This window comes from Ambystoma mexicanum, chromosome 11, assembly GCF_040938575.1.
Source record: "Ambystoma mexicanum isolate Mex_15411 chromosome 11, UKY_AmexF1_1, whole genome shotgun sequence".
Taxonomy (NCBI): Eukaryota; Metazoa; Chordata; class Amphibia; order Caudata; family Ambystomatidae; genus Ambystoma; species Ambystoma mexicanum.
In genome coordinates, this window is record NC_090934.1 from 354,165,454 (window position 1) to 354,179,094 (window position 13,641).

General features: G+C 46.7%; 1 protein-coding gene across 1 annotated transcript in view; it reads left to right on the top strand.

Moving 5' to 3' along the window:
• Nucleotides 1-13,641, top strand: part of DNAJC8 (DnaJ heat shock protein family (Hsp40) member C8) — a 285,178-nt gene that overhangs the window by 98,411 nt on the left and 173,126 nt on the right. The window contains exon 5 of the mRNA XM_069623065.1: nt 3,118-3,212. Coding sequence (XP_069479166.1) covers nt 3,118-3,212 — 95 coding nt within the window. The remainder of the gene's footprint in view (nt 1-3,117; nt 3,213-13,641) is intronic.

Below are 13,641 nucleotides of genomic sequence, written 5' to 3' on the forward strand. Positions count from 1 at the left end.
GAGGGGTTACGTTTTTAAACGTTACGTTTAACATTTGTGTTACCCTTTCTACAATTAATGGCTGGTGGCAGTGGTTGACTTTTTACTACCGTAGTGTTTTTACCACAGGCTGCGTTCGCAGCTCTGCAGTAAGGCACCTATGGGTGCCCATTTTGTCAAAATGGGCATGGTCTTCTTTTTTTTCTCCATTTCTTGCTGGAAAGTTCCTTCTTGAGATTTACTTTGCGTGCCAAACCAGTTGTGGTCCCTTTGTAAGCTTTGTCTTTGGCGGGATTCACGAGTGAAGCCCGCCTCTGGCTACAGTGCGTCTGACAGGGGCAGGAAGTGAGGGAGGTCAGGCAAGGACAGCCACCCTACTGTGTGATTGACAGCTAGGCTGGAATGAATGGGAGAAACCTGCATAAAAGTTGAGGCTTTTTGGCTTGAAGGCAGAGTCGACCACGGGACAAAGGAATCCGAAGAAGAACTTTGAAGAGACGCCTGCTGCAACTCCTGGACCGTTGGTTTGCCTGGTGAAGCCCTGCTGCTATGCTGAAGCTCCGAAATTGTTTGGACTAGAGAAGCCCTGCAAGGATGACGTCTCCCCTTGAGTTGGTGGGACCAATCCACTCCAAAGTGAACTTGTTTGGACAACCTCTGCTGCTGCTGCCGAAGTGCCAGGGAGAGGAACACCAAACCGAGTGCATCACTTTTAAGACGGACCTGTGCTGAAGGAAGATCCTCCCCCACCCCCACAGACTCCTTTGAAGCAGGACTGACCAAGCCTGAGCCACCTCAAGAGTGCTGGACCCCAGATGCGAGGAAAGTCCAGAGTGGTATCCGTGAGACCACAGTGTTGCTATTTGCTGATACGCAAGGAGCAGAAACCGCAAATTGCCGCTGAATTGAAGTTTGTCCTTTTCTGCTGCGTCCCATTGCAGTGCAGGATTCCCCAGACGTCCTCCCTCTTGTCCCCATGACTGAGGCCCAGGAACACAAGGATCTGCAGAGCTGCACAGGAACTGAAGCAAGCTGGAACCATTTCTTCTAACCAAAGGTACTGTAAAGTTTTGCGAGGACTTACCTCTTGTTGTAGCCTGAGACTTGTCTTGGTTGCTTCTGTAGAGTTGCTTGCATTTTCTACCTCTCACAAGCCTCCCAGCTTGTGGCCCTACATTGATTCTACATTTTCTACAAAGACTTCCAAAACATTGTGCACAACTTTCACTTAACTACAAGAAGTGCTTCAGCTCACCTAGACTGTTGCCCAATTGACATTGGCAGGCCTGGCTCCCTGGATAACTCTGCTTTCATCTGACGTAGTGCTTACCTTTCCTCCCAGGAATGGGTTAATTTACTTTGCATTGGGGGTTCAAAAGTACTTAAATGCTTCAGAATAATGTTGTGTTCTCTTGTTTTATTCTATAATCCTTTTCTTTGACATACCTCTCAGTATTGCTCTAGATGTAACAGTGATATATTAATGTCCAGTGTCCTAACTATTCAAGTCACCTGAGGGTGTTGGAAGTGTCTTGTGTGCCATCCCCAATGGGTATTTGTTGATTTAGAGAAACCACGAGTGTGTATTTTGGAGTGTATTTGTGTTACTTATATAGTGCCCCTTCTGAAGAAAGCTTATTCAGACTGTTAAATAAATGTATTATTATTTAATCAAGAAACCTTGAGTATAAGTGTTTATTTGGCTACTGGCCACTGTGAATCTGTGTAACCACCCTACTGCTCACATTGGCCCCTCTTGAGATAAGCCTGGCTGCTCAGCCACACTACCAACCTGTGTAGTACAGACTTGTACCAAAGGTTGGGTTCCTATTGTCAGGAGGACACGGTTGTTGCAGTGCACCCAAAGGGTACTGCTCCAAATCTTTCCTAATAAAAGGCTTATCTAGATTTCATTGGAAGATTTAGTTGTCCTCACGATACTGAGACACTGTCTAACCTTTTTCCTTCCTTAACCTTTTCTTTCTGTAACCTCAGAATCTGCAAAGTTGACTACTGTGATCTATAAATGCCATTACTGTCCTTGTGATTGACATCACCTCAGGGTGTAGGAATTGTGCAAGAAGCATATCCATAGATTATCCAGCAGCTTGTTTTGATTATGATAAGTAATTTTAAAGTATATTTACATTGTTAACAACAAATTTCCTTTTTTAAGAACGCTTATTTAAAAATTGATGTTAAATAACTAACTGAAACCTTGAGTGTGTTACTTGGCTACTTGTATTTACGGATTTCATTTTTGCAGCTCACATTTACCCCTCTTGAGATAGGCCTGGCTGTTCAGTCACACTACCAACTTGTGTAGTACAGACCTATACCCAAAGGTGGGTTACCCAATACAGAACAGATAAGTGTTGTGTAGTCTCAAACAGTGTGACTTCACCAATTCTTACCTAACACACCCCTTTCTCCCTTCTAAAATATGCTTGGCCTCTCGGTCTATGCTACCAAATGTTCTCGGGTGGTATAGCATTATACTAATAGTGAATTTATGTACTGCCTCAGATGTATGGTTTTATGACGCTCTTAGTTGGACTGTAGAAAAACTGTCCTAACAACTGTATATATGTTTATTATTGAGTGTTGTACGTTTATTTTTGAGTGTTGTACGATATTGTCACCTGCTTGTTTCAATTTTTAGTGTGTTTAAGCCTAGAATAAACATGATCTGTGTGCATTCCTGTCTAAATTGAATTGTGTACTTCACTGCGTGGACTTATTATGGACCCTTGACCCCCGCTCTCACTCCTGAGAATATCCTTGACTGCTCTCCATTGATAACTTATTGGGTTTTGGCTAACCTCTATTTCCCTGTTCACTATAACTAGGGTGGCCTCCTAAAATCTATCAACCAGGCCAGATTCTAGAAATCCATATAAACAAGAGGGTCCCAATGTGGGTGGCTCTCTGGATTCGTTACAGCAGCAGTAATTGCACAGAGCTGTCTGGTGATTACTGTGACTTGTATTCTAGAGACCGTACAGTAAAGTAAAATGTGTCGATTTTTACTAATGTTTTAAACACTTGAGATAATTGGTTCAACCTTTTTGTGGAACTTTTTTAGTCATTTGCTGGTAGACTGGAATGCCTGACATTTAATGTTTTTTTTCTTTTCAGCTGTTGACAAAGCATATAAGACATTACTTGATAGTGACCAAAAGAAACGAGCTTTGGATGTCATCCAGGCCGGCCAGGAATATATTGAGCACATTGTAAGTACAATTTGTGTGGTTTTGTTTATAATTTAAGTTGAAATAAGTGAGCTGGGAGTTTAGGGGGTGAGTGTTTGTGAGATCTATCATTTTGATGCTTCATACCCTCTCCCCATGAGACCCCCAGCACTTGTTACTGGACCTTTTTCTGAAATCCTGAATGAGTGGAGCCGTTTTCTACTCATTCATTCTTATGGACTGTCTTCTTGGAACTCTATTCTTTGTATTGTACTGCTAGGCAAGATTGTATGCAGTACCCTGTGGGAGGCTGCACCAGCCTTGTCGTCCTGGCAATAGTTAACCCAACCCTTGATATAGGTATGTACTACATAAGTTGGTAGAGTGACTGAGCAGGCAGGTGGCGTCACTTCAGCTCAAGTAGCTGTGGCTTCCAAACACAAACTGGTGTCCCCCCACCCCCTACCCTCCCCCCCCCCGGTTAACCTAAACCAGCTCCGAGATTGGTATCCAGGCGTTTGCTGAGTTGATTTGTCCCACCAACTCAAAGGAAGAAGCCGTCCTTGAAGGAGCTTCTGTCGATTGGAGATCTGGTAATTCGGGGTTGCAGCAGGGCTTCACCATGCAAACCAATGGTCCAGTGGTTGCAGCAGCCGTCCTCTTCCAGCTCGTCTTCGGTTCTTTCGTTCCAGTGGTCGACTCTGCCTTCCATTCCTGGAAACTTGCCTTTTAAACAGTTTTCTCCCATTCATTCCAGCCTAGCTGCAACTCACCCAGCAGGGTGGCTGTCCTTCCCGGATCATGCCAGAGTGTATTTGTGTCTCCTAGGAGACACTAAGCACGGAGTTTCAGGCACCTCCCTTAATTCCTGCCCACCACAGACACGCAGACGCCATGGGCAGACTTCAGTCCTGAAGCCCGCCAAAGGCCCACGAACAAAGGGACCAAACCTGGTTTGGCACGCAGAGTTAAACACCAGAAGGACCTTTCCACAAAGAAACGGAGAAAAAAGATGACCAGAGTCTGTTTTTAGAGGGGTCTTGGGCGCCATATTGAAAAACATGGTAGCCCCGATTTTTAGCTACCGATGTTCGCAGTCGGGGAAAAATCATGGTAGTTCGTTATAAAACAACTGGTACCAGCCATTTTAATGGAAAAGGGTAGCTTTTGACAGCTACAAGAGTGTTTAGACAAAGTGGATACTAAGTAACCCCTCCAGCACTCTATTGGAAGATAGTTTCTGCTGGGTCTATGAATTTAAAAAGAATACTAAAGTCAATTTAACTTTACATTCTCTGGGGAACAGTAGGTATTTAAACTTGGGGAGCCCAAAGGACACCCCTTTGCCACTGCACTAAAGGTGCTGTGTGACACAACAATAAAAAGATGATGCCTATGGGGTTATTTAAAACTCCATAATCAAACAACACGAGTAAAACACACATCAAAATACCTGAGAGAGTGGGAAAAAGGCTTGCACTCTCTCCAGGGGGAAAAAAACTCAAAATCCAGCAAAGTTGCTGGGGGTCTCTAAGGTGAAGTGAATTAAGCACTTTTCTTAGAATTCTCCCTAACAGAGACCCCCAGCAACTTTGCTGGATTTAAGGACTTTCAATTTTTAACCTGGAGAGAGTGAGACCCTTTTTTTCACTCCCATATTTTAATGTGATTTTAACTGTTTCTTTGTTAGTATGGAGTCTGACAAACTCCATAGGCATCACCTTTACATTGCTTCACACTGCACCTTCAGTGCAGTGTCACATGGAAGTCTTTTAGATTTCCCAAAGGTTTAAATACCTTCTCTTGGATTTCAAGAGCAGTGAAATTGACTTTACTAAAATATTGTAACTTTCTAGACCCAGCACACACTATCTTGTGCTGCAGGGTTACTTAGTATCCCCTTTGTCTAGTTTCTCATGTAACATTTTTGTTACCCTTTCTACAATTAATGGCTGGTGGCAGTGGTTTACTTTTTACTACCATTGTATTTTTACCGCGGGCTGCAATTGCAGCTGCAGTAAAGCACTGATGGGTGCCCATTTTGTCAAAATGGCCCTGGTCTTCTTTTTTCGCCATTTCCTGTTGGAAAGGTCCTTCTTGATTTTTACTCTGCTTTGTCTTTGGGGGGATTCACTGGTAAAGCCCGCCTCTGGCTCCAATGTGTCTGGCAGGGACAGGAAGTGAGGGAGGTGCCCGAAACTCCCTGTGCTTAATCCCCTTGGTTACAGGAATGCACCCAAAGGTGATTGGCCGGCTGGCTGTCCTTGGAGGACAGCCACTCTGCTGTGTGAGTGACAACTAGGATGCGAATGAATGGGAGAAACCTGCATAAAAGGCAAGGCTTTTGGCTTGGAAGGCAGAGTCGACCACTGGACTAAGTAATCCGAAGAAAATTTTTAAAGTGAAACCTGCTGCAATTCCTGGACTGTTGGTTTGCCCGGTGAAGCCTTGCTGCAGTGCTGAAGCTCCGAATTCGCCTTGACTAGAGAAGCCCTGCAAGGATGACGTCTCCCCTCGAGTTGGTGGGACCAATCAACTCCAAAGTGAACTTGTCTTTGGACATCCTCTCGGAGCTGGCTGTACTTCCTTGCTGCTGTAGGAACTGAAGTACCAGGGAGAGGAACACCAGATTGAAATGCATCACTTTTAAGTCAGACCCGATCTCCTGGAAGATCCTCTGGACTCCTGGTAAACAGGACTGACCAAGCCTGAGCCACCTCAACCGAGTGCTGGACCCCAGATGCGAGGAAAGTCTAAAGTGGTATCCAAGAGTCTGTAGCGCTGCTATTTGCTGAGACGCGAGGAGCTGAAACTGCAAAGTGTCACTGAATAGAAGTTTGTCATTTGCTGTCGCCGACCGTCAAGTTGTGTTGCATGAGTCCCCAGAAGTCCTCCCTCTTGTCCCTACGACTGAGGCACAGGAACAACAGGATCTGCAGAACCACACAGGAACAGCAGCCAGCTGGAACCATTTATTTTAACCAAAGGTACTGTACAGTCTGAGCGAATTTACCTCTTGTGTAGCCTTACTTGATCTCAGTTGAGTCTTGTCTTGGTTGCTATCGTAGGTTTGCTAACAGCTTCTTCACCACACAAGCCTAATCGGTGTGGGACCGAAGTATGGGACATGCTAACATTTGCATTTCTAGCTACAAGCGACTCAGGCTAATGTTCACAATCCTGTCAGAGTCTGGCACAGGCTAATGTTCACTGTTCATACTGAGGACTCTATAATTCCACCCACTTCACCCATTCCACCCTTTCTTCCGTTCCACCCTTTCTTCCGGTCTGCCTTATCCACCTTATCCATTCGATCTACTGGTTCATCTACTCCATCCACTTCATTTATTCTGTCCATTCCATCCATTTCAACCTCCCCATCCATTCCATCCACTCCACATAGTCCCTCCCCTCTGCTCTGCCCACTCCATCCACTACACCTATTCCTTCCATTCATTTCATTCATTCCATTTATTTTATCCGTTCCATCCATCTGCCCCATCCATCTATTCCATCCACTCAGACAACTCCATCCCTTCCATCAATCGATCGTTCTCGTATGAAAAACAAAATGCAATACTCTGCAGTGACCACTGGATGTCGGACTATGCACAGTATGTGAATCGAAGCAGATACAACCATCAGAAATGCTTTTACGATAAGTAATGCATTGTCATATCATCCAATTCCATATACACATATTCTGACCATTGCATTCGTCAATTATCTATACAAATCTTCCAATCATTCCATGTACATCCACGCCATTCATTCCATCCGCTCGTCCTACATGCGTCCATCCACTCCCATCCGTCCGTTTTTTAATTTATTGTGTCGATCCGTTCCATCCAGCATCCATTCCATCGATCTCCTTCATCCATCAGTACACTCCATCCACACATTCCCCTCAATCCGTTCAATCTATCCATTCATCCACCTTTCCACTCGGCCGTCCGATCCATCCATCCACTCAATCCATGAGTTCTATTAATTTTGTCTATTCTCCCTAGTTCATCCACTCTATAAACATATTCCACATGTATCCGTGCCATACTTTCAATCCCTTTATTTCACATGCGTTCATCTGCCCCATTCATTCCATGCTCTCCATCCACTCCATCCGTCACTCCATACATGCATCCACACCATTCATTCCATCGAGCCATTTTGTCAATCCATTCCCTCGATCATTCCATCCATCTATTCCCTCAATCCATTCCCTTCATCCACTCCATCCATTTTATCTTTAGGGTTGTCGTTATGTAAAGAGCCAGGTTTTTAGTAATTTGCGGAATGTCATATAGTATTGGGTGTGTCCGATGTGAGGTGGAAGCGAATTCCACCTAGTTGGGGCTAATGCTGAGAAAGAGGATCCTTCGATCCTGGCAGAGTTGGAATCACTAAAAGGTCAGAGCTTGATCTTGGGGTGCGGGGTGGGAGGTAAGTTTTACCTTATCTTGCAGGTATAGAGGGCCGGTTTTGTGTACTGCACGATGAGTGATGCACAGGGTCTTGAAAGTGACCCTTCGTACAACTGGGAGCCAGTGGAGGGTTCTGAGAGCTGGAGAGGTGTGGTCTCTTGGACCCAGGGCTTGTAGCATTTCAGCTGCAGTGTTTTGCGCTCTTTAGCTTAAGGTGGTATGCCGGGACTCACAGGTAAAGGGAGTTGGCATATTTTAGGAAGAATTCTCATAAATGTGCTAATTCCCTTCACCTTGGAGGCCCCCAGCAACTTTACTGGATTTTGAGGACTTTTTTTACCTAGAGAATGTGTGAATCTTTTTTCCCCACTCATGTATCTTGATTGTGTTTTACTCTTGTGTTTGATTATGGAGTTTTAGACCACTCCCTAGGCATCATCTTTTCATGTGTCACACAGCACCCTCAGTGCAGTGGCACAGGGAAGCCTTTCAGGCTGTACCAAGGTTTAAATACCTTCTCTGGGATGAACTACTGTTTCCCAGAGAAAGTAAAGTTAAATTGACTTTTTTTAAATTCCTAGACCCAATACACCCTATCTTACAATAGAGTGGTGGAGGGGTTAGCTAGTATCCCTTATGTCTAGAAACTCATGTAGCAGTCCAATGCTACCCTTTCCTCTCAGAATGGCTGGTGTTAGTGGTTTTACAACAAACTACCATGATTTTTCCCAACCGCCAACACCAGTAGGGTTAAATCGCGGGAGCCATGTTTTTCAAGATGGCGTCTGAGCCTCCTTTTGTTTAAACGGGTGCCAGTCTTCTTTTTTCACCATTTCTTTTTGGAAAGGTCCTTCTAGAGTTTGTCTCTGCGTGCCAAACTAGGTTTGGTCCCTTTGTTCCTACGCCTTTGGCCGGTTTCAGGACTGAAGACCGCCTCTGCCGCCAGAGTGTCTGGGGTGGGCAAGAAGTGAGGGAGGTGCCTGAAACTCCCTGTGCTTGGGTCTCCTAGGAGACCCAAATGCACTCTGGTGTGATTGGCTGGCTGACTTTCCGGCAAGGACAGCCACCCTGCTGGGCGAGTGACAGCTAGGCTGGAATGAATGAGAAAACTGTTTAGAAGCAGAGTCTCTTGGCTTTGATGGCAGAGTCAACCACTGGAACCAAAGAACCAAAGATGAGCTGAAGAGGATGGCTGCTCTGCTGCAACTCCTGGATCGTTGGTTTGCCCGGTGAAGCCCTGCTGTAGTTCCGAATCACCAAGTTTATCTCGACAGAGAAGCCCTTCATGGACGACTTCACCCTTTGAGTTGGTGGGACCAATCTGCTTGTAAGTCACCTGGATACCATTCTCGGAGCTCGTATTTTCCACAGAATTCTGCAGGAAACTGAATAGCAAGGGAGAAGGACACCAGTTTGTGTGCTTGACTACAGCTACCGGAATCGAAGATTTGCCAGTTATCCAGCTTTGTGACCATTCGCCGTGCAGGAGTCCACAGACGTCCTCCCTCTTGTCCCCTCCGACTGAGGCTCAAGAAAAGCGAGATCTGCAGGAACTGCCAGGAACGGAAGTCTTCAGCTGCATCTTTTTCTTCAATATAAGGTACTGTGAAAACCTGACTGAGAGAACTTTCCTCACTGCGAAAGTATGTGAAACTTTGGCAACTTGCAGGCCTAGTCCGCTTGTGACCCGACATATAAAGCTTTCTCTATGAACTATTTCTGAGAACCGTGCGTGGCAAAGACTTTTCCGTTTAACTACCAGGGCCGTTTTTACTTATACAAGACTCTGGCCCATTGACTTTGGCCTACCTATTGCATTGGATCAACTACTCTGGTGAACTCAAACTATTTGCACTGTTTAAGAGTAACTGTAATATTTGTTTTATTAATTTATGCCATTTTGCTCCTCCTTCAAAGTACTTTAAATGCCGCAGAACCGGGTACTGTGAAGTACTGAAGTATATTTTTTGTGTGCTATAGATTGCCGCCTTCTAGTGAATGTTTTTTAACTGACTGTGAAATAGTGTTTTACCAAGAAACCTTGAGTACGAGTCCATTTGAATACTTGTAATTATAGACCTCTGTGTAACACCCTTAAAGCTCACATTCCCTCTTGAGATAAGCCTGGCTGCTCGGCAACGCTACCACAAAACTGTGTAGTGCAGACTTGTACCAAAGGTTGATTTTGCTTACACCTGTACTCCTAGTTGTGTGTAGTGGCCCCAGAGGGTACTGCATACAAACTTTGCCTAACAGCATAATCCAGTCTCGACATTACAATGGATATAACAGCGGCAAGTCAGTTCGGTAAGGAGAGGTAGGGAAAAATGCGCCTGAGGATTTTGAGATGTTAGTGACATGATTTAGATACATTGTTCATCGGTCAGGAGAGGGTTAGGCCAGAGTCCATAGTGCATGAAAGGTTTTTTACTGTGATGGAGGGGTTGGATGGATGGCCCACGGAAGGGGGCCAGGGGAGTGGATGAGGGAGAAGCTGTGTTGCTGCACACCATGATTTCGGTTTTAGTGGGGTTTAGGTGGCGGTGGTTTGTAGTCATCCAACGGTTGATATCTAGGAGGCAGGCTGCGAGGTCGGGCTGAGAGTTGGAGTTTGAGTTGTGCAGTTTAAGGATGATTTGGGTATCGTCGGCGTAGTTGTAGCACAGGATATTGTGCAGTCGGATGATTCCAGGGAGGGTGGGCATATAGAGGTTGAATAGGAGGGCTAATAGACATGTATTAACTGGGCGAGCAGCCAAGGCAAACTGGGAGAGGAGGGGGTTATTTTGTTTCCTGTTGAGGGCGAACCATTTGCGTGGTTCCACGGATTCCTAGGGAGTGGAGGTGGTCAAGGAGGATTCAGGGGTTAATTGTGTCGAAGGCTGCAGACAGGTCGAGGAGAATTAGTGCAGCGCATCCTGCAGAGTCAGCAGTGATCTTAAGATCGTCCCAGATTGAGGCCAGAGTGGTTTCGGTTCCATGTCGCGGTCTGAAGCCTGATTGGGCCGGGTCAAGGAGCTTGTTGGATTCGACAAAGGCGTTTGGTTGGGAGTATGCAGTTCAGTCTGAGTTTTGCAAGGAATCTCGTGTTCAAGATGGGACGATAACTTTTGGGGTCAAGGGATGGTTTTCTAAGAAGAGGCTTGACATGAGCAATTTTGAAGGCATCAGGAAAGATTCCAGAGCTGAGGGAGTCTTTTACGATGGTTCTTGCATGCTCTCCTGCGCAGGTGGACAATAAGATTTCCTTGAGGACAGAGGCGGGGCAGGGATCAAGGGGGGGGGGGCAGAGGGTTTGCGAGCAGATAGTAGGTCAAGAAATTATTCTCTGGAGATCGGTTTGAAGGAGTCAAAGGTGGGTAAGGTGGGGGTTGCGGAGGGAGGGAGGGAGGGAGGGAGGGAAGGTGGTTGTTGGATTGGACAGTATTTGGGGCGGGGAAAGGGACAGTTTAAGAGAAGTTGTTCTGTCAAGAGTAGTGGTGTAGAAGTGGAGGGAGAGAGTCGCAGAGTGATTGTGATGGGGTGGGGTGGGGTGGATTGGGCGGAGGTACAAGTGGGTTTGATTAATTCAGATAAGATTCTGTGGGGTTCTTTGCTGCGGTTTCCACAGTTGAGAATCTGATTGTTGTAGTGGTCTTTTTTGTCTTTTGAGATTTCTGCTTTGTAGTTGAGATGGTGCAAGGCGAAGATGGATCTACTGAGACTGTTTGTTTCTGCTCGCCATTTGCGTTATAAGGATTCATTTAGTTTTTTGCCATTCCTCAGTTCAGGAGTAAACCATTTGGGAAATGGTCCAAGGAGTGAGGAAGAGGGGCATGAGGGGGTGAGCATAATTGGTCATTGAGCCATGAGTTGAAGGAGTCGATGGTTAAAGATCCATCGGGGGTGTTTGTGGGGGGGGGGGGTCTGAGAAGCAGGGCTTTGTCTAGGTCAGGGATGATGTTTAGTTTGTTCCAGCATTTTCAGTGATGGGGGAGGCTGGTTGGGGGGATAGGGGTAGGGGCAGGGGAGAGGATGGAGAAGGGGGCGACAAAGTGGTCGGACCAAATGAGTGGTAAGGGGGGGCTAGTTATTAGGTCATGGGAGCTGAAGATGGCTCCTCCTGCCCGGCTAACTATCGTCCAATCTCCATCACCCCTTTCCTGGGCAAACTCCTGGAAAAACTGCCCATCTCCAGCTTAATCTCCACACTGAATCTGTTGGTTGTCTTCATGACCATCAGTCTGGCTTCAGAGCTGCCAGAAGCACGGAAACTGCTCTCCTGAACATCCGTGAAGACCTGTCTCCAACCTCGAACACACCCTGTGTCCTCATCTTGCTTATCTCTCCTATGCCTTTGACACGGTCAACCATGCCATCCTGCTCAAATGTCTGTGATAACCTGGGTATCACTGGTCAGGCCCTGGCGTGGCTGACTTTTCCTCTCTGACCGACCCTCCCAGGTCCGACTTGGGTCCTTCCTCTCTATATTTCTCTACCTGTGATGTGCCTCAGGGGTCTAACCTCTCTCCCTGGCTTTTCAACCTATACCTGGCACTTCTTGCCCACCGCAATGCCACTCTCTGCCCCAACTTTCAGTGCTATGTGGATGACACTCGGCTCATTTTCAGGCTACCTTCGGCCACCTCTTTTCCGTCCCTCATCTGTCTGTCTGCTATCCATGAGTGGTGACCGGCCAATGACCTCTGCCTTAATACTAGTAAGACTGAGATTCTCCTCATCGGCACACCCGCTCCCTCCTTTCCAGACACACTCTTGCCCCCCCTGCTCCTACTTGCGAGGCTAAAAACCTTAAGGTCATCTTTGACTCCACACTCTACTTCTCGCCTCACATCTTAGATGTGTCGAAGTCATCCCACTACCAGTTGCACCTCCTCAGGGGTATTCTACCCTTCTTCTCCTTCCCCTAGAAGCTCACTGTCTCCAGAGCTCTGGTTCTCTCTAGGCTGGACTACTGCAACAGCCTCTTTCTAAATCTTCCTGCCTCTACTCTCCGCCCTCTGCAACTCACCCAGAACAGGACTGCAAGACTTCTCCTTGGCCTCAAGCCCGAGGATCGTATCTCTCCAGGACTAAAATCTCTGCACTGGCTCCCAGCTGCAAGTTAAAAAAACTCTGCTTTGTCTTCAAGGGCTTCTGGGGGCCTCAATACCTTCAACTCTTCCTAAATATCTTCCCTCTCAAGCTCTTCGCTCATCCGCCTCCAACTCCCTTAGGGTCAGTCGCTTCTCCAAGCAACGAGTTGGTGGTAGATCTTTCTTCGTCTGGGGCCTCCCTCTGGAATAGCCTCCCTAAAACTTGAGGAGAACCACCTCTGGTTCCGGAAGCACCTCCAAACCTTTCTCTTAGCTTCTGCCTTTTCTCCTCCTCTCACCTGCTGACCTCCTGGCTGAAACTAAATCTGCACTGGTTTCCTGGCCACCACCTGTTCTAGGGCCCAGGTGCCTCCCCTGCCAGTTCTCACACACCAGCACTGCCTGCCTGGTGACCCCCACACTTGGGGACTGTTGCTGTATCCCTACAGTCCCACTACCAGCACTTGACTTCTGATGTTTTGCACTTACCATGCACTTGCCACCTGTTGGCCGTTACTTTACTTGTTACTATTCTATGCCCATGTAATGCACTGTCCCGCCCCCCGCCCTCACTTTCCCCTTTCCCCCATCCCATGCACTTGCGCAATCTGAATGACAGCTGGCCTAGTAGGATCATAGTCTGTCCTCCCTTTGGTCCCCCTCCCTTGCCTCGTCCTGCCTTGAAACTCTTGTGTATAGGTGCGTTATAAATGCCATATCATATCTAGGGTGTGCCCTTTAGAATGGGTTGGACGTTAATGTGAAGGGAGAGGTTGAGCGCATCAAGATTGTCGACCAGTGAATGGGTCATGGGGTTGGTGGGGATGTTGAACCAGGTATTGAAGTCTCCTAGGAGAGTCAGGGAGAGGGTGTTTTACTTGAATGGTGGCTCCAAAGTCACAGAGGTTGGTTGTGAAATGTCTGTCGCAACCATGAGGTCTGTAGATTAGGAAGCTGTGGGAGAAAGTCGGGGGG